General features: G+C 38.3%; 1 protein-coding gene across 2 annotated transcripts in view; it reads left to right on the plus strand.

Moving 5' to 3' along the window:
* Positions 1 to 15,570, plus strand: part of PTAR1 (protein prenyltransferase alpha subunit repeat containing 1) — a 36,608-nt gene extending 21,038 nt beyond the window's left edge. For both annotated transcript variants that reach the window (XM_082074809.1, XM_082074810.1), the window contains 3 exons: positions 944 to 1,157; positions 5,562 to 5,878; positions 6,445 to 15,570. In XM_082074809.1, coding sequence (XP_081930935.1) covers positions 944 to 1,157; positions 5,562 to 5,878; positions 6,445 to 6,793 — 880 coding nt within the window. In that variant the 3' untranslated portion in view covers positions 6,794 to 15,570. The remainder of the gene's footprint in view (positions 1 to 943; positions 1,158 to 5,561; positions 5,879 to 6,444) is intronic.
* Positions 15,571 to 19,834: the final 4,264 nt, after the last annotated feature.

Consider the following 19,834-nt stretch of genomic DNA (forward strand, 5'->3'; position numbering starts at 1 on the left):
ATTTTTTGCATGTAACTAGTACTGAACCAGGTGCCATCCATATCATTACGATGATCAATATATTTTTATGAAACTAGTCAGAATGTTTATTTACATCTTAGAAATAATTAAAAGTTCTGTCTCTAACTTCTATGCCATCTTAAACTAGCAGTATTTTAGTAGCATTTTAATTGGTTGTTCTTTCATGTATTTGCCCAAAACAGAAAAGTACCTTTGAAGATGATTGTACAAATGTTTGGCTGGGATTTGGATGTGCTGACTGTGATTGATACATGTTAGAAAATAAGATTTTAAAAAATTTTCTTTTTGATTCAGCATAGTGATTAATCTTTTGTTTTCCCTTCCCCCATGATACCAAATTTCAGACAGAATTGCAAAAAGATAGGATAGGCAGTTTAAAATTCAGTAAAACTTATCCAATTTTTTTTTTCTTACACATGGCAGATACACTCACTAAAGATATCAAAATACCTGTCATACATTTTGCCGCATGGCCTTTTCCTGTACGATTTGGGGGCTGTCAGATAGATCTTGTGCATATACAGTTTGTGCATATATATTTTGGATACTTTATTTTAGCGCTATGCAAGTCTCTGAAAGAGGAGCTAATTAGAAGTCTCACACAGACAATTTAATTTTTTTCACAAATTTTCTGTTTCCTTCTCTTTTCTTTTAATGTGCCATAAGTAGCCATGACCACTGACAGCAAGCAAGCAAGGACATCTAGAGTTAAATTATTTCAGCATGTGATTGTAAAGTCATAGCTTTCAGTGTGGTTAGAGATCAGATGGTTATGTTTACTGCTTATTCGTCATCTAGTTACAGTGTAGTTCAGATAACTGAAATATCAGAAAGTTTTGATTGATTTATATAAATGAAGAAACATTTTTATTTCCTCTTAATATTGCTCTCTCACCATTGACACTGTACATCGTTTAACCAGACGATGGGTGCTGCAACAACTAATTCGGGAAAACTCCTTGCCCAGTCTTGTGACTAAAGGAAACTTGGGAGCAGCACCTCTGGAGAGGATTCACCGACTAGTGCAGGAGGAGATGAATGTCTGCTCTGAAGCTGCTGGGAGGTACCCGAGCAACTACAATGCCTGGTCCCATCGCATCTGGGTGTTAGAGCATTTGGCGAAGCTGACTGTCAAGGTATAACACGATAGTGAATAAAGTTTTAAATTTCCTTGTCTAAAAAAACCCACTGGTTTGCCAAGCAGACATGCATGCCATGCATCGAAAGTATCATGTTAAGTTAGCACGGGTAGCTAAGAATATTTAAAAAAACAGAGCAAAACATTGTGAAATGTTCTGCATTTTTATTACCTGTGTAGACAAGTTCTGCTCTGCAGAAAAAACAGATTTTACTTGCCAATGTATGAAGTTAGGTTTGTTGGTACTTAGTGTTCATGAATTTGTGGCAGGAGGATAGATGGGACTGTGTGAGCTGAAATAAAGAAGGGACAACTGAAAATCATTCATCTAGCACTAATCTTGAAATTCCTAATAGAGAAAAAGGTAATACATGGCAGATACTATTTTGATAATGTAATGCAATATCTTGTTTTGATACCCTTATTCAGCTTATCTGTGGTTTCAAAATATTGAAGGATTAAGTAAAGACAGCAGGTATTTCACAGAAAGCATAGCAGTGCTTTTAACTGGTTTCTTCAGTTAGGGTTAGAGGCCTATATTAATAGGAAACAAGGACTTTCATCTAAGTCTTTAATAACTTAATTAAGAAGAAGGGGAAAAAGTTACTATTAGTTAAAACTCAAGTAATTTTATGCTTTAGCTAACAGTAGTTTGAATATTGGGGTAGCAGTGAGTCCTTTTTACACTGCTATTATTTACTAATTTAATTAAACAGAAGAGAATTGCACTGTGGTAGAAATAACTCTTCCCAGAGCTGCAGTTATTCTGCTGGGTTTATTCATTTGCAGTTGTCAATAATTTATATTACAAAGGAAGTGGATTAAATTTGTTCAATAACTCCCAAGTCCATTGGCCTTACCCTCCATCACAGTTGCCCTACTGGTCCTCTTTTTAGGCTGATGAGTAATAAAGTGATAGTTTTCTCTGGCAAAATTTCACTGGTGCTGCTCCTCGGGCAGTGTTTAGCCCACTGGAAAATCTTCATGTTGACTCTAGGTCAATGCTTCATTTCAGTTGATGTAGCAGTACGTGTTTGGGGTGCAGGAAAATTAGCAAAAAGTGTAGAACGTAAGATATCAAGAACCTTGAGATAAAATTTGTGTCTAGGTGACTTTGAGAGGCAGAATCAGCAAGTGATTATTTGCAAGATGTGATGTGAGAAAAAAAAGCAAATACAAGGAGGACAAGGACAGAACAGACATTCCAGATTTTGACAAAAATATGCAGGTTGTTTTCTTGCTTGATGTTTCTTTTTGTACATTCAGCAATTTGTGTGTTTGAATATCCGAAAGAATGCTAAATTTCACTGAAATGTAAGACTGGAACTGTGGTGAAAAAGTAAAAAGAAAAAAACAATCACTGTGATTCTACAGCCATTTAGTTCTTCCAAGGTTGCCCAAAATTAGAGTACACTGTGTTATTTAGGGCTACATTTCTGCTGTAATATAAACTCTACATATAGTCTGAGTTAGTTTTTATTATGGTGTACAAGGAAACAGAGGCCCAGGAACATTATGTTGTGTTATTGAAACGGCAAACCTGTTTTTAGAAGTTTTATTTATGAAACTGTTGACCTGCTTTGGAGGATTTAAGGGGGTACATTGTTTCTTAGGGTTTGGGGTTCTCTTTCTTTTGGTTTGGTAATCCTGATGCTTTTGGAGACCGAATCTCAGTTCAAACTCTCAGAAAAATAAATTAAATACTAGAGGATAAAGGTTTGCCCCTGTAGGAAGATTTTTCTTTTGTCTTACATTAGACAGTAAAAAAACTATCTTGTTTGAATATAGAACTCTCCATTTGTTTTTCCTGCAGAATTCAGACCACACTAGGAAGTTTACATAGTGTTTGAAAGGTATTCATTAATATCAGTTAGGGGCTTGTCAAAGGGGTTCCAAAGCAATCTAATCTTTCTGGTATTGGAATACTTGCCTCAGAAAATGGCAAGGAAGTTTGACTTCAGCTCTCTTGCTTGACAGTGCAGTTAGCTGATGGGGGGAAAACATGGGCTGTTTTCTTTGGATAGGAATATTTCATAATTACAGGATGGAGAATGACTTGATTAGGCCCTACAATGGAAAAATAAGCTAAGAAACAAGTGGTGTGGTGACTGTCACGAGGCAACACCTCTCTCGTGTGACATCCAGAAGACAGAAGCACGCTTATCAGACACAAAGTAATTTTTCCTGTAGACATCCCCAGCAAGGCCTTGGCTTTTTTTCAGATGACTGGGCCTTCAAAGGTACCTGTCGTTTGTGTGAGTGGACATTGCCATCCATATTTATCTAGTTATCCTTAACAGCTTTTTCCCCAGTGTCCCAGACCAGGCAGGAGGTTTAGGGCTGCAGTTTATGGTGGGTAAGCATGGTAAAAAAATCAAGCACAGTGCCAGGGAAGGTGTAAGAGAGTGTCTACCAAGAGGTTGAGGAAAAAGTCACCAAGCGCATACGTCCTATTCTGGAGCAGGGGGCCACTTGCATAGTGCTCAGCTCACCACCAAAGGTGGATGCAGGCCTGTTGTGAGAGGTTATCAAGAGTAGGGAGAGAGGTGTTTTTGTTATCATCTCCTCTTTGCTTCACAGAAGAATGGCAAAGGTCTAATGCTATTCAGTGTGAAAATGGAGAAAACTGGCTTGTTGAGAAAGAACCTCTGTTGGAATTCAGATGTAAGCTGGCATTTTGTTTTACCTCCAGTTATTTGAAGCACCTTCCACTGTTACTCTGAGGTTCCTAGAGTAGAGACTGTTTTTTTGTAGAACTCAAGAGGTTTAATGGCAATCATCTCTCTTGCTTTTCCAAAAGAGGTTTTCTAGTTTGGGTGGAGTGATGCTGAGTGTCATTCTGTTTGATTTGTGCAGGGAGTTAAATGCATAACTATAGGGTTCACCTGTAACTTGGTAGCTTATAAATGTGTCAGGTAAATAAATCAGACTATTCTGAGATCTAAGTTGGACCTAATGTGCACAGTATCAATTCCAGCTGAATAAAGACTGATCTGATTTTGCTTATATCACCCTTGAGCCTTATGTTGTTTTTAATAGGCTTTTAAATGTTAATGTTCAGAAATGTAAATTAGTAAGCTCAATTCTGCTGAGAAGAGAGAAAATTGATCTTGTGGTTTAAAGTGCAGAACTGGAGATGGGGAGTTTTAGCCCACTTAAGAATCCCTTGTATGAACTGTTAGTTAATAGTGCCCTTCAGTTTGCTCATCTGTAACAGGAAGACAATGCTGGTATCTCTTGTCAAGACCTAAAAAAGAGTATCTTGGGTAGATTGTGCGATTTGTATTGTTTGTATTTGCTCTAATATGTTTTAGAACAGCTGCACCACAAAAAAGGTGTATGACTAGCATTGTGCATTTCCATGGTTTTCTTTGTGGGAGGCAGTGCCTCTTGTGCTGCAGGAAAAAAAGACAGACTTGTGCCTAAGAAAGTTGCTTTGCATCAGCCAGTCCTGTTAAGTGACATAGGTAGCTTAGAAAAAGATATTAAAAGCAAGAATATACCAGTAAATTTACATCCAAAGTCTTTAGAAGTAAATGAAAAAGATAGTTCTGATCTCTTTGAATAGTATAAACTCCAGAGGAGGAGCAATGTAAGGAAAGAGGTTAAAGCCTAAAGAGAAATAAAACCACTAGTTCTCATAGAAAGTAAAGTCAAAGAAGCTTTGCTCAGTAGCTAAACTCACCTGTCTTCCTAGAAATTAATTTTGAAGGCTTAAAAACATTCAGAATGAAGAGAAAATACATAGGTGCCAGCAGTCACCAATGTAAGTGTTCATTGCAGTTGTCATGAAAGCCTTTCTGGTAGGTCACCAATTACCAAGTCAGGCAACTTAATTATGGACAAGCAGTTTTGTATTTCACAGGCTCTAGGACTTGGAACATAATGTTAGTGGTTGACATTCTTTCATGGAAAATGGAAGTATAAATTAGTTTGAATCCCCTTTTTTTTTTTCTGAAGCAACTCACCCACCCTCTGACACCTGTAATGCACGAGGCAAAACTTCAAATACATCTAACCATTAAATACACCAATTTAATCTGATGTACCCTCTGCCTCCTCTAAATACTCTTTATTCCTAGCCATTTTGAGATTTTTAAACCACTGCTTATTTCTCTTCATAAGTGGTTTGGGAATTTTTCCCCTCACCCTGTGGGAAGCCTCACCCTGAGACACCTACCTTTGCAGAGTTTGGAAGAAATACAATTTCTTTTGTGTAGGGATTCCAAGAGACTTGTCAGCACACAGTGGAAAAGGCTCAGTGATTATATAGTTTTCCTGTGTGTGTTCTTAAACCATCACCACAGTGGCTGAGATCCCCAGAGATGTTACCTTAATACAGAAATGTGGTGGTAAATTGCTCCTTCATACTGACTGATAACTGTTGCCATCTTTGTTTCAGGTCCTCCTTGATGAACTTTCATCTACTAAGTATTGGGTATCCATGCATGTCTCAGACCATAGTGGATTTCATTACCGCCAGTTCTTGTTAAAGTCCTTGATAGGCAGAACTGTGACTGACAATAATGTACAGCTACAAAATCAAACGGTAAATGAGCAAAGCCCTAGCCTTCAAAAGGGGGAGGAGAGCGCAGGGGCAGAAGCTGCCTGTGCAGAGGAGCAGAGTGTGGATCTCCCTCGCTGTTTAGAGGAAGAGTTGGAGCTCTGCACTGAACTGATTGATACTTACCCAGGGCATGAAACCTTGTGGTGTCACAGGTAAGAGGAGTTGGTAGAAAGACTGTTCTTCTGATTTGTGTATTGTTCTTTGCCTGTTCTTTCCAAATTGTTGTTCTGATTTTAAAAGGTACCACTAAATAAAAGATTTCTAAGCTGCTGTGTCTTACACCTTTGGAAAGCATTCAAGAACGTAATCAGAGCTATTGAATGGAAAATTTGATTTGGCTTACGTATCTTGTTGACATAAGTTCCACTTGTCCCTATAGTGTGTGAAAAAGAGGCAAGATACTGTTAATCAGCCTCCTCACATTTGTAATATTTAAAGGGCAACGGATGAGCAAAAGGTAGGCAGGAGGTGTATCAGCTGCAGAAAACCTCTGCTTTACCAGCTGGGTATATGTGCCAGACTGGGTAACAGCAGATTTGCCAAAGTGACGCTGAGCCCTTTTTTGTCAACTGTGAGCAATGACAGCAGATTTTATGTCTGCTTGTGGGGAATCTGATGGGATAACAAATGAACTGAAGCAGTTCAGTAGCAACAGCAGATTATTTTCAGTACATGACATTTTTTTTTTCCTTTTTTCCTCCTCCATTTGCCTCTGAAGAAGGCATGTGTTCTACCTTCAGCACCACCTAAGCAACAAACTCCATCTTCTAAGTGAGGTGGTATCATCCGTGGACAACAGTGATGGAACTCTGAATAATTCCCACCACAGTCCTGCAACAAGTCACTTGGCACAAGCTATGGATGTTGATGGTTTGAGTGAATCCAGCAGCAAACTCGGTTATACACAAGAAACAAAACGACTGAAGCGTGCTCCTATGCCGGACTCTCCTGGTCCAGAAACAGAATACCGGTTCATTGATAAAGTATTATCAACTTGTAGGGATGCGGACCAAGCCAGGTTTGCTACTGCTTATAGAAAATGGTTAGTTACTTTTTTAGGTCAGTGATGGAAGAGTTTAAAGCTTTCAGGGTTCTTCTTTTAGTGCAATATTCTCTTTTCAGACACAAATGCATGTCTTGGTTTCAAGTATTAACTAACCTTGTTTCTCACTCTTTCAATGGTCAGTCCTAAAATTAATTTTCAGAATAGAAGTCTGTCACTTTATTTATTAAAGAACTGGCATACCTTTTTATTAAGCAAATGCAGTTTGTTCTTTAATCTTTTACTGAAATCACTCTGTGTCAGCTTCATACCATGCCATTTTCTTCTTTATCATTTGGCTTAAAAAAAAAAAAAAGTCTGAAATGCTTTTGAAACAGTGTCTGGAAAAAGAATAGGAAGATCTGTCAGTATCGGATAAACCTGTTTCCAGGTTGTTCCTCTTTACTGTAGTGGAATCTTGCTAATACCTTATTGGATTCAGACTATATTTTGTATCAGCAACCTTTAGTAGAACACCAGACTTCCGCATTTATTTCTTAAGGCTCCAGTAACAGCGTTGGAGCTGTTGCCTTTTACTGTGGTAACTGGGTTTTTGTTCGCTTATTAGTTGTCACGTGAGTTTGATACGGAAGTCTATGAAGTTGAAATCCTGAAAAGCAGATACAGAAAAATATGACAGAAAATAGTTCAAACACACACATTCAGGCTCACCCTGACAGTTGGAGCTATATTTGGAAGTACTTTTCTTAGAACAGACTACCTTAATTTCCTGCTTGGTATTTATTTATTTATTTTATATCAACAATCTAGAATTAATTACACTTGATACACATTTCTGAATGTATTATGTACACTACAGAATCTCAGCCTGCTAAGTCACACATTGCTAACTTGTACTTAACCAAGATCATGCAAGACCAATAGATGATGATGACTATACAATTAAAAAAAAAAAAAGACAGCAGGAGTGAGCCATCTCTTCACTTTTGTTCTTTTGCAGAGCTTCAGTCTTTTTTTTTCTTTTGACTCTTCCTTGAGAGCACTTCTCCAACCATACGTCTCTGTTTACATAACATGTAAATTTTAAGGGAATTTGAAACACATTTCTGTTCCATTGAAATTAAACATGAATGGTTTATTTTGTCATTTCCTTAGAATTGGTCTATATAAGGGATTTTTACACTAATGGAATTGTGCTGGTCCAAGGACCCTGGGGATAAACATTGTACAACTGTAGAAGTTTGTACAATGGCAACATTGCCTCTGTTCCAAACAGACTATTAACTAAGGGGATTAGATTTTCAAGCTAGAGACTTCACCAAAATTGCTGTATATTTCTCCTGCCCAAAGTGCCTCCTGACTGTGATAAGTTTCAAGCTGCTGTTTTTGTTGATAAGAGAGAGCAACAATGAGGGAGGAAAAGAATGGGTAACCTACTCAAAAAGTATCATTTGGAAAGAAAAAAGGCACTCAAAACATGTGGAATCCCAACAGTTCTAATTAAGTTGATGGTTGGGGATTACTCTTGCATTTCAAAATGAAAACAGACCACCTCTAGTCTTAGTATGTTCGTAGCTCATTTCAAGCACAGAGTTGCTAACAGAGACATTTCTAAGTATACACTGCTTTGTTTACAGTACCTAGGAATGACTGACCTAGGCTTGAGCATCCACCTGGCAAAGGTTTATCTCAGTGGGCATCCACACCTGCCTCTGGATAGCTGGGGACATCCTACATGGCCATTCATCTTGAGGTGCTCTGAGATGCTGTTCTTGTTGATGGTTTTAGTTGCAGAAGAACATAATGGGTGTGTGAAGGTGTGGGAACAGCTTGAGAGGATAACTTCGTCATAGGGTTCTGTCTCTATGACCACTGACAAATGGATAGGTTCAGGTACAAACCAGAGTCTGAATTTAAGAACTTCACTTGAGCAAGAACTTTTACCCATCCCAGAGGACCTAATGTTTTTTGAGTATATAGGATAACATTAAAACGTGCATAGTAGCCTTGGTCAGCTTGATTAATTATATCCCATTAATGACTAGTATGAGCCTTGAAAGTGTGAAGTCAGCTGGCAATGTGTTAAGGATCATGTTCTTGGTCCTAGATTACTTAGATGGTAACATAGTTGTGTGTTCTGTTTACCTTGGCAAAAATTACCTGCTCATGAGAAAATAATTAGTGGCAGGAGCAGACTGGAAAGTGGGAGCATGATACAAAATATTTCTTGAACTGTGGAAGGGAAGAGATGCACTCTTCTTGCACTGGAATGATTGAGGTTTTTAGAGGTTTTACTAGAATCTCACTTGAAGCCCATTATCTATTTCCTCCAGACTATAACCTGGCATCGTAGTTGGCTTTCTTAGAGCTATATTGTGGAAGTACTGTGCCATTGAATTTGACAACCTTTCTGTCATAAACACTTAAGATCAAAGAGCTGACCTCATATACATGTGTGCAGTTCTTATTCATGTCAGCACGAGTTACGCATGCTTGTAGGAAGACAAGATTTGGTCCTATGTAACTGAACCGAGTTGTATCGTATTTTCATACTTGGAAGATGTTCTGAGAGCTCTGATTAGAGATGGTGCTGATATTTTTATTACTTTTACAAAACACTGGTGTTTGTACTATGGCTCTTACATGCGGGTTTTTAAAGCCTGCACCTGATGGAAATATTCCCCACCTATTTTTTTTTTCAATCCAATGAGAACAGTTACATTTAGAAATGTTTGCAGGCCAGAATCTACCACACAGGGAACTAAACAATAAAGGTGAAATTGAAACAAGTCATATCTTCCCATTGAAAGAAATGCAAACAATAAGGTGTCAAAATGGAGCTTTAATTTTTTCAAGGTAACAAGCTATATGAAAGAATAAAATGTAAAACTAAATTACTTCAAGCCATCAATGTCCTGAAGCCTCTTACATTAAATGATTGGTCAGATACTTCCAACAAATTATATTAAGCTCACAGATGTGCGATGTTCTGAAAATATGATCTTTGGAATGTACCTGTCTAACCATTCATTATTCTTGCAGAGTCCCATTAGGGCACCACCTGAAAAAAAGAAAAGTGGCTTCAGGACATTGGTAGTTAACATGCATAAATGTTACTACTCTAAGTAATGTATTTTAGTTGGTTTGTGTTTCAGAGGTCAGAATATCATAATGTAGTCAATGAACATTCTTGTGGAGAAAATGTCCAACAGAAGCGGCAGAATACAAGGCTCTTAATCTCTGAAGTTCCTTCAAATATAAAATCAAACTTTGTACATCTGTAAATGTCTTCATATAAAATTCAGTATCTTTACTGTTTTTATCTTCTGCTGTAGTATGTGTCATTTGAATTAATGCAAATTCTTTTTGTTCACTGGATTAGTCTTTGTAGCAATTTCCTTTTGCTAGAAACAAAGGGTTTTGAGGAACAAATGTAATTTGAAATTGCAGAAATTAGAATAGAAAGAATCACATTTTTAAGTTCAATTCTCCGCTGCTAATATATTAATTGTTATTTAATTGGCATTAGGTTTATCTTGTAAGTTACAGTCACTGGAGCAACACATGCAGCATTAAAGACAGCTACAATAACAAACTTGTATAAAGTTATTATTGGAATGCATTGCTGTAGCTGCTCTGATTAATATTTGCTAATCTGCTCATGCCTGCATAGTAGTTTTTTGTTGACTTCTTGCACATTCTTTATACAATCAAATCCTTGTGTCATTTAAATAGGGGGAAAAGTATATTGTTGATTTATACTATTTGATTAATTACCTTATGTGAAACTTGGTTTAAGACAAATAAGCAAAGGGGTAACATAGGGAGAAAAATTCAATTCTGTCTTATAGTCAAAATTTCTGGCATTTCCAGTTTTGTGTTAGTGCTGCTTAGTTAGAATGTGTAGCTAGTCTTCATGGACAGGAGTGAGTTTTTTTCCTAAGTAGATAATTAATGAATTTTTAAAACAGTACTGTATAATATTGATGAACAGAAATGAAGGGTTTTGGAAAGGCTTGTCTGCATAGCTAGACTCAATGAGCATACTTCTTCAGAGCAATATATAATACAATGAACAAAATGTGACTACCAGAGAGTCTTCAGGGACTTGATGATTCAATTTTTGGACAAGGTTGTTTGCTTAGTTTTGTTTTGCCTTCTGTAAGGGAAAAATGTTCCTTAGGTTTTTTTTTTCACTTAGTAAGAAGTGAACCATTGCACTTACAGTGTGGGGAAAAAACACAGCTCCTGAGTTGTGTCTTCTAGAGAAATTTTGGAAAAAGAAACAGTGGAGTGAAATGTAGATGTGACTTTTAAATGCATGTTTGTCTTGTACTAATTTGGTGGTAAGAGGTCTTTACGATTAGATCTTACTGTTTTATTATTGTCAAATATAAAGGAAAGAGGGTAGCTCACCTATTCTCAAATGCACTTAACATTCAAGTTAGTTTCAAAGGAAGTTCAATGTCCCTGTCTAAGATAATTTTTCTCCTTTTTTCCCCATGTGCACAGAGACCTGTTCCCTTCCCAACCTCTTCTCTGTTCTTACAACCAGCACAGAAGAATGTAGCAAAGCACTGGTGAGGTGGCCTCATTTCATGTCTAGATAATTCTGACTACCTCCCAAAAAGTGCTCTGATTAATGTCATTTAGTGGAGCTCATTAGGCTCAGTTTTTCTGGAACCTCATGCTAAGCCTGCATCCTCTTTCAGAGGTGAAAAGCAAGAGCTTTATCTATGAAGCCATCTAGTTTCCCCAGGAGAGTTTGACGGAGAAAATTTAAAAAAATAATAATTCTTGTAGTTAAAGTTGGGAAAACTAGAATTAGCATAAACTTTTATTAGTGTTTTCCTCTGAAGAAGCAATGTATTGCTGAAAAATGGAGGAAATATGTGCTTCCAAGAAATTCCTTCCAGAAAGTTTATGCTTTTGAATTATAGACCTGACACTTTTTAGTGGCTTTGACTTAGTGTGTAATGTTACTTCTCAGGGCATAGTTGTCTTATAGTGAATTAGGGTACATTTTTAAAGTTTATAATTCTTGATTTAAAAAAACCCTAAAAATAAATGCTAAACATGTAATAATGGACTTTTTTTTTTCACTCTAGCATAGTGTTTTATATCTACCCACAAGCTAATACAGTACTTAATGATCCACACCAGACCTTACCATCTCATCTGTGGCATATTTTTATATCTTAAATTGCTGTTGCAGTCTTGCAGGAAGCTCCTGACAGTTTCTGGGATTCTTCTCTGAGTTCCCTAGTACTATTCAGTAGGATATTCAGTATCTCACAAAGATGCGTGTTGTAACAATGGGGAAGCTTTCCACAGTATCTGTGTTGATGCACTATGTATCTTAGATATTTTTTTTTTAATTTTGCTAGGGGTCTGAATACTAGAATTGAAAAAGCTTTTAGTTGTTGATAGCTGGCAGATGCTTTTGTACAATACAATTATCCTCAAGAGCAGAACTCCTAACTGAAGTCTAGTTTATTAAGCATCTTTATCTGCACCATCTGGAAGCTGCTGCTAATCCTACTTTATAGATGGAGGTGGGGAGAACCCACAGCAACAGAATATAATTTTCTGAACAGAATATGGTGAAACAAAGAGCTTCTATTGGAAGAGATATTCCTGCACGTTCATTGTGAATAAAGTTATGAATTTGATATATCATTAATACAGTAAAATTTCCTGAATGGGGAGCTAAATGTTTGTGGTGGTGGTTTTGTTTTGTTTGCTTGTTTGTTTGTTGTTTTTTAACAGAGTATTCCTTGTTATTAAAAATTGCATAAGTTATACAAGGTACCAGAACTTATTTTTACACGACAAAAATATATTTAAACCTACTGTGTTTATTCTTCTTAGTTCCGGTTTTTCTCTTTTGAAGTGGCTGCATTTAAAACCGGGTAGTCATCTTGAAAACGTGCTTTGGAATGTTGTCTTTAATTTCATGTAATGGAAATAGTATAGGTCTTAAATGGTTTTAAGTAGTATTAAGATCCAAGTAGTAATGGCGCTACAGTATTTAAGTGAGCCATTAAACACTAATTTTGTAACAGTCATGCCCATCAAAGTACAATTTTATGTAGGACAAAATATTTATTTTATCAAGATACATGAAAAAATATTTAATTCTCACAGCTTTCATATTAGGGGGAAATACAGTTGGTTTTAAACATAATATTTTGCAATATCTTTTCTATGAAAAAGTCTCAGATACACATTTCTGACCATTCTAAATTGTATGTAGATTTCCAGTGCAGATAAATTAGATAAATGATAAGTTTTGTAGCAGAGAGAATGAGAAGATGACAAGACAATAAAACATTGGAAAGTAATCTGTTAATTTACTAGTGTTCTACAGGATAATGAACGCAAGGCATTTTTTTTCACTGGTCTTACTTTGTCATAGCATTAATTTTTTTCAGAGGGGGATTGTTTTCTTTCTTTTGTCATCCGTAGAGAGCTTATTTGTGAATAAGATATCTATATTTATTCTCCCACAATAAGTGTGCATGTATGTGTGGATGGATGGCAGGCAGAACTGTGTTTATGTGAGCCTGAATCTAGCAGGATCATTGCCAAGGTCAGGGGTTTGCTTAAAGCAGCAAGATCTCTTGCTTCCCCTCTCCGGCTTAGTCTGCTTTACTTTCTTGATAGTGGGGCAAATGTGTGCATACACAGACCAAATTGTTAGTGGTGGTGTTTATTCCAAGTGCTGGCAGGGAGTATTTGAGATGGTGAAAGAGCTGGTAAGGTTGTGCAGGCTGGGAGAACTGGTAGGTGCTCAGCCAGTGTCCTGCCTGGGGGAGGCCGCTCAGGAGTCCTCCCAGAAGGACCGGACAGGGATATTTTGGACTAAGTGCTTTAGTGTCACAGGAGACTGGGAAAAGTATGTCAGATACAAACTAGCAGCTGAAATTGGTATGTGAATACAAACAAGTAGCCATTTTGGTACTTTATTTTCCATATTTTTCTCATGTTCTTTTTTAATAAAAATGACTCACATTAAAAAAATATTTTTTTGAAGTTACTCGTCATTTGAATGCTTTCTGATTTTGAAATATTGGATTTGAGAGCTCTTCTTGAAGGACTCCATTTTATTGGAAAATGCTAGTAGTGCCTTTCATTCTAGACGTTGTGATTCACTCCGAATGTTCTAAAATGAGCACCTAAAATCACTGGCCATTACTGCAAATATTGCTCATCATCTTAAATCCAAAACTTCGAAAAGCAAGGACAAGATCTGCTCATACAGGGTTTGGTTAGTTTTGGGGTTTTGAGTTTTTAAATTATTTTTATTATTAGTTGGGGGTTTGTTCATCTTTCTTTTGTTGTTTGTTTTGGGATCTATTTTTGTGGCTTTTTGTTTGTTTGTTTTAATTTTATCCCACTAGCTGCTAGGACAGAAGGTAGAAAGAATGTGTAGGGAAGCCCTGAGTCGATGTATACAATCCTGGTCTACTTCATTTGTGGGTTCATTAAATCAGAAAGCTTAGTATGAGCAAGTAATAAACTCTCCAGGGTCCTTGTACAGAAATAATTTGCAGGATCTGGTCACTAGGTGGTTTCTGGTGTGAGTGCTTAATTTTCCCCCCCTGTTAAAATGAGTGACAAAATTCCCGCTGACTTTACTGAGACAGGATCAGGCCTTGCTGTGGAGAGGGCATCAGCTACTACGTTGTAGCTTTGACATTTTCAGTGTGGTAGATTGAAAGGGATTTGTCTTTTGCAAATGGTCATATTTATGACTTCAAGAAAAGAAGAGTATTCATTAGCAATTGTGGTGGAGGAGAAACTGTTCAGGGTGTGGAATATTATAAATTTAAAAGGGCAGCTAGAGAGAAATATGGGTACTGTGGGGTATAAATAGCTAAGAAAGCTGCCTTGTTTTTCTCGCCTCGTTTGTTTTTCCCTCCTTGTTTCTTTTTCCCTCTGTGTTTTTCTGTCTTTTGTGGTGGCAAAAAGTTTAATACAATATACCTGTGTGCAAACCAGGGTGATATATTAGTTTGGGATGTATTGCGTATCAATAGAATATAGGTCAATGCCTGTGTTTTATGCAAGATATTTGGGGATGAACAGTAAGCTTTTATGCGCCATGTGATAATTGATGCAATATTGAAGCAAGGAGGTCTTAAATAGTGAATGGCTTAAGTTTTACAGTTCCTCAAGCATGCTGTAGACATTTATGGTGCAACAATAAACTGCACGTTTGTCAACCTGTCATCTCACAAATGCTTATAACTAGGTAAAAGCTATTTTTTTAAATGTATCTACTTAACATTGCTTTGTAATGTTCTACAATTATTTGTTGTTATCTAGTACAAGATAATTTTCTCCACACCTTTAATCCATCTTCAGTGGAACCTAGTCAGGTATAGATTTTCATGATTATAAATCTAGTTTTGCTGTGAAGGGAAGTTGAATTTCCACCATATAAAATGTTTAGTTTCCTTATGTCTAAGTTAGAAATATAACAGGGCATCCTAGCACTACTTCCCAGTTGTGCACATTACGTTTTACCTTGTTTATCTAAAATATTTTGTATTGCATGTTAATTAAATTTTTACATATCCTAGTAGTACAAAATATATTAAAAAGCACCCCTACAGTCCCTACTATTCTATGCAGATGTCTTCCAAAATCTACAGGTACAATTTTAGTGGTGGTGGTTGGTAAATAGATTTTTTTCACTTATTTATCAGCAGACTTGTTTTTATATGTATTAGTGACAGAATGGACTAAGCACAGCTGTAAGTTATTGTAGAAAATGGAAAATAGTGTAAAATCATTTTTGTTACATTTTGGCAGTTTTTGAATAAACTTTTCATCTCCCAAAAAACCCTCTTTTCTGTGACAATGTATTTACCCTGGACTTCAATTTCATTGTTTACCAATAGACATCTATCCTAATGATTACTAACCTCTTTTCAGTGGTAACCTTCTTTTAACAGAAGTTGCATCTTTTCTTATTAATTCAGGTGATGGCAGCAGACTTATTTTATGGCCTCTTTAAACATGGCCAGTTAAGACTTTTTCAAATGCATTCCTACATCTTCTGTTCACACTTAGTTTATGAAAGGATAGAGATGAACAGCAGCTTCCCAAATGAGAAATTTCTTTCTGGCAGTAGACAACTGACTGTGCTGTCCAGTGTTGCAGAACTCTGAGAGCTGAATGATGCTCATGTTTCTGTAACTTCCTTAAGTTTCAGCACGATGCTCCGTGATGTGCTTGCCTTTTCTAAAATCTAGAATAAACTCGAGTAGCTTATGCCAGTCTTTCCACGGTCCATACAGTTTCTGTGCTACCATAGTTGAAAGGAAGACGTTTCACAGATCTTAAAAGTGGGTAACTGCCCTCTTAAGTTTAAAACATATATTTGTTTGATTCATATTAAAGATAGATATAGTATAGAAGCACGGTGTGTTGATCCTAGTTGATTGCCTTTAGAAGATAAATTTTGCTGTATAAATTTTGTGGGACTACCTGAAGAAGAATCCTCAGGTGATCCCTAATCCGAACTGCTTGAGGTACGCTCATTGGTTTTGCAAACTGTCTAATTATGCACATACGTATGCGTTAACACCTTAATCCAAGTCTATGGGGCCAGTTGGGATCTCCCAAGAGTACTGAAGGAGCTGGTGAAGGTGCTCACCAAGCCACTTTCAATTATTTGTCAGCAGTCCTGGCTACCTGGGTAGGTCCCAGTTGACTGGAAAATCACAGATGTGATGCCCGTCTGCAAGGAGGATCCAGGGAATTACAGGCCTGTCAGTCTGATCTCAGTGCCAGTGAAGGTCATGGAACAGATCAAGTGCCATCATGTGGAACATAGAAGACAAGCAAGAGTCAGGCCCAGGCAGGATGTGTTTATGAAAGGCAGGTCCTGCTTGACCAGCCTGATCTCCTTCTATAACAAAGTGACCCACTTAGTGGATGAGGGAAGGGTTGTGGATGTTGTGCACCTAGACTTCAGTAAAGCCTTTGACACTGTATCCCACAGCATTCTCCTGGAGAAACTGGCAGCTCATGGCTTGGATGGGCATACTCTTTGATGGATGAAGAACTGGCTGGATGGCTGGGCCCAAAGAGTGGTGATGAATGGAGTCAAATCCAGTTGGCGGCTCTCATGTACTGATAAGGATAATGGCTGAAACGTTGTGGCAAAACCAGTTCATCCAGCCACAGGAGATTATACCTTCAGTATAGGGTGAATTGCGATTTACATATCAATGACAAGCTAACGAGCCACAGACCAGGAGGTCGAGGACATGCTGGAGGGCACATAGCTCCACCTTCTCATACGCCCAGTGTGGCACGAAGGGGAAAAGCTGAGACCCTTCAACATCACTTGTCTTTTACAATCACCCCTTCCCCCCAGATTTTTCTCTCCTTTACAAACACCTCCACAAAAGACCAAAAGTTACACAAGCAGGCAACTCAGAGGGCTATAAAGGCCCCACCTTGTGCATGCACTGGCAGTGCCCGCCCACCATCCTGCGGACCACTCTGCCCACCAGTCTCACCACATGAGCTGAACAAGACACCAGAGGACGCCTCACATGGCTGGACCCGAGACTGCAAACTCCATCACACATAAAGCAGAGCCATAAGGATGGTGAAGTCTTTCTCTTTTCTTTCTTTCCCATATTTCTACCTTTTTGCTTTCCTTTTGATATGTAACATAGTAACATAAGATTTACAGCCCCGCATATGCTGCAAAATTTTAATGTTTACTGATCGAACCTACAATAATGTAAATCCTTCTGCCGCCAATTTCATACACCATTTGGGCCAAACTGCAGAATAAAAGCCTTTTGTTTGCAGACCTTAAGTACTGTGTGTACTGTTTTCCAGCTGGAGGGGACACACGAACCTGAGTCACTTCTCCCCTCACTCATACCTGAGGGTGTGACATGACAGTGGCTGGTCACAAGTGGAGTTCCCCAGGGCTCAGTATTGGAGCCAGTTCTGTTTAATCTCTTTATCAATTATTTGGACGAGGGGATCGAGTGCACACTCAGTAAGTTTGCAGATGACACCAAGTTGGGTGGCAGTGTTCATCTGCTGGAGGGTAGGAAGGCCATACAGAGGGATCTGGAACAGCTGGATCATTGACCTGAGGCCAATTGTATGAGGTTCAACACGGCCAACTGCCAGTCCTGCATTTGGGTCACAACAACCCCAGGCAGCGCTACAGGCTTGGGGAAGAGTGGCTGGAAGGTGCCTGCAGGACAAGGATCTGGGGGTGTTGATTGACAGCTGGATGAACATGAGCCAGCAGTGTGCCATGGGGCCAAGAAGGCCTGTACTCGGGACCGCTGAGGCCGCACCTCAAATCCTGTGTTCAGTTTTGGGCCCCTCACTACAAGAAAGACATTGAGGTGCTGGAGTGAGCGCAGAGAAGGGCAATGAAGCTGGTGAGGGGCCTGGAGCACAAGTCTGATGAGGAGCAGCTGAGGGAACTGGGGCTGTTTACCCTGGAGAAAAGGAGGCTGAGGGGAGACCCTATCACTGTCTACAACTACGTGAAAGGAAGTTGTAGCATGGAGGGTGTAGGTCTCTTCTCCCAAGTAGCAGGTGATAGGACAAGAGGAAATGGCCTCAAGTTGTGCCAGGGGAGGTTTAGATTGGATATTAGGAAAAAATTCTTCATGGAAAGGCTTGTCAGGCATTGGAACAGGCTGCCCAGGGAAGTGGTTGAGTCACCATCCCTGGAGGTGTTTAAAATATGTTTAGATGAGGTTCCTAGGGACATGGTTTAGTGCCAGCGTTAGGTTATGGTTGGGCTCAATGATCTTGAGGGTCTCTTACAACCAAAATGATTCTATGATTCTATCCACAGATCTGCAGTTATGCTTCTCAAATAGCATTTTACTTCTTATAGTTTCATGCTTCCATTTATCAAAAATTGTTCATTAGTCATCAAAACTGACTTACATGTTAAGGTACCTTTCATTGATTTAAGGCTGCAGTAAATTTGCTTTGTATATGAGGGCAATCAATAGCTCTCTAAAGAGCTTTCATTCCAGGCTGTTACCCAAATAATTCTGACGTTCATATCGTTTAAATAAATAATAGTTCATTAAATATTAATAGAAAATAATTTTAATTATTAACAGAGAATGTGTGGTTGGACTTCTTTTATGTCTAAGCAATTCCTACATTAGGATATTTCAGTGTGACAGTATATGTGAAAGAGTCTTCAAATAAAGTTACTTGTATATTCTAGATATTTTACACTGCATGACTGGAATGAATCATAGGTCAAATAATTCTCAAATTTACTATAGTGTTTCTTGGATTGTCTTGTCATCCTGGTATCTTGTCCATCATCTGCATCACATGCAAAGTCCTGAGCTAATGACACATACAAAAAGAAACTAAGAATATGATGCGCCTGCATGGTCATTCTATTCTACCTGTACTTTATAACACGTCTTTGTTCTCCGGTATAGGGCTTCAAATCTTCCACCATTTTCCAATTCTAATAAATATAAATGTTCCCCAGGTGCTATTAATGATATGCAGACCTCTGGAACTCCTTTGCTGGATGCCAGAGGGCAGTGGTGGCATTGTCTGGCTGTCCTGCTGCTGTCTGTACTTGCTACACCTTTGAAAAGCAGCCAAGGATTCACCGCTTCCTTTGTAACCAAACACCCAAAGCACCTTTGAGAACTACTGTTCTGCAGTATCTAGTAGAGAAATAAAAAAGAAAAAAAGCAGAAATGTTATGTTAAGAAATATCTCAGTAGACAGGGGTAAGTTGGTGTGGCACAGCATGAAAAAAGCATGACAGAAGCAGTTTTCTCATTTGGCTAAGTCTTACCATTACCTGCATGAACCACAGAATCACAGAATGGTTGGGGTTGGAAGTGACCTCTGGAGATCATCTAGTCCAACCAACCTGCTAGAGCAGGTTCACCTAGAGCAGATCACACAGGAATGTGTCCAGGTGGGTCTTGAATGTCTCCAGAGAAGGAGACTCCACAACTCTCTGGGCAGCCTGTTCCAGTGTGCTGTCACCCCCAAAGTAAAGAAGTTTCTCCTCATATTCAGATGGAACCTCCTTTGCTTCAGTCTGTGCCCGTTG

This window comes from Streptopelia decaocto, assembly GCF_964273445.1.
Source record: "Streptopelia decaocto genome assembly, chromosome: Z".
Taxonomy (NCBI): domain Eukaryota; kingdom Metazoa; phylum Chordata; class Aves; order Columbiformes; family Columbidae; genus Streptopelia; species Streptopelia decaocto.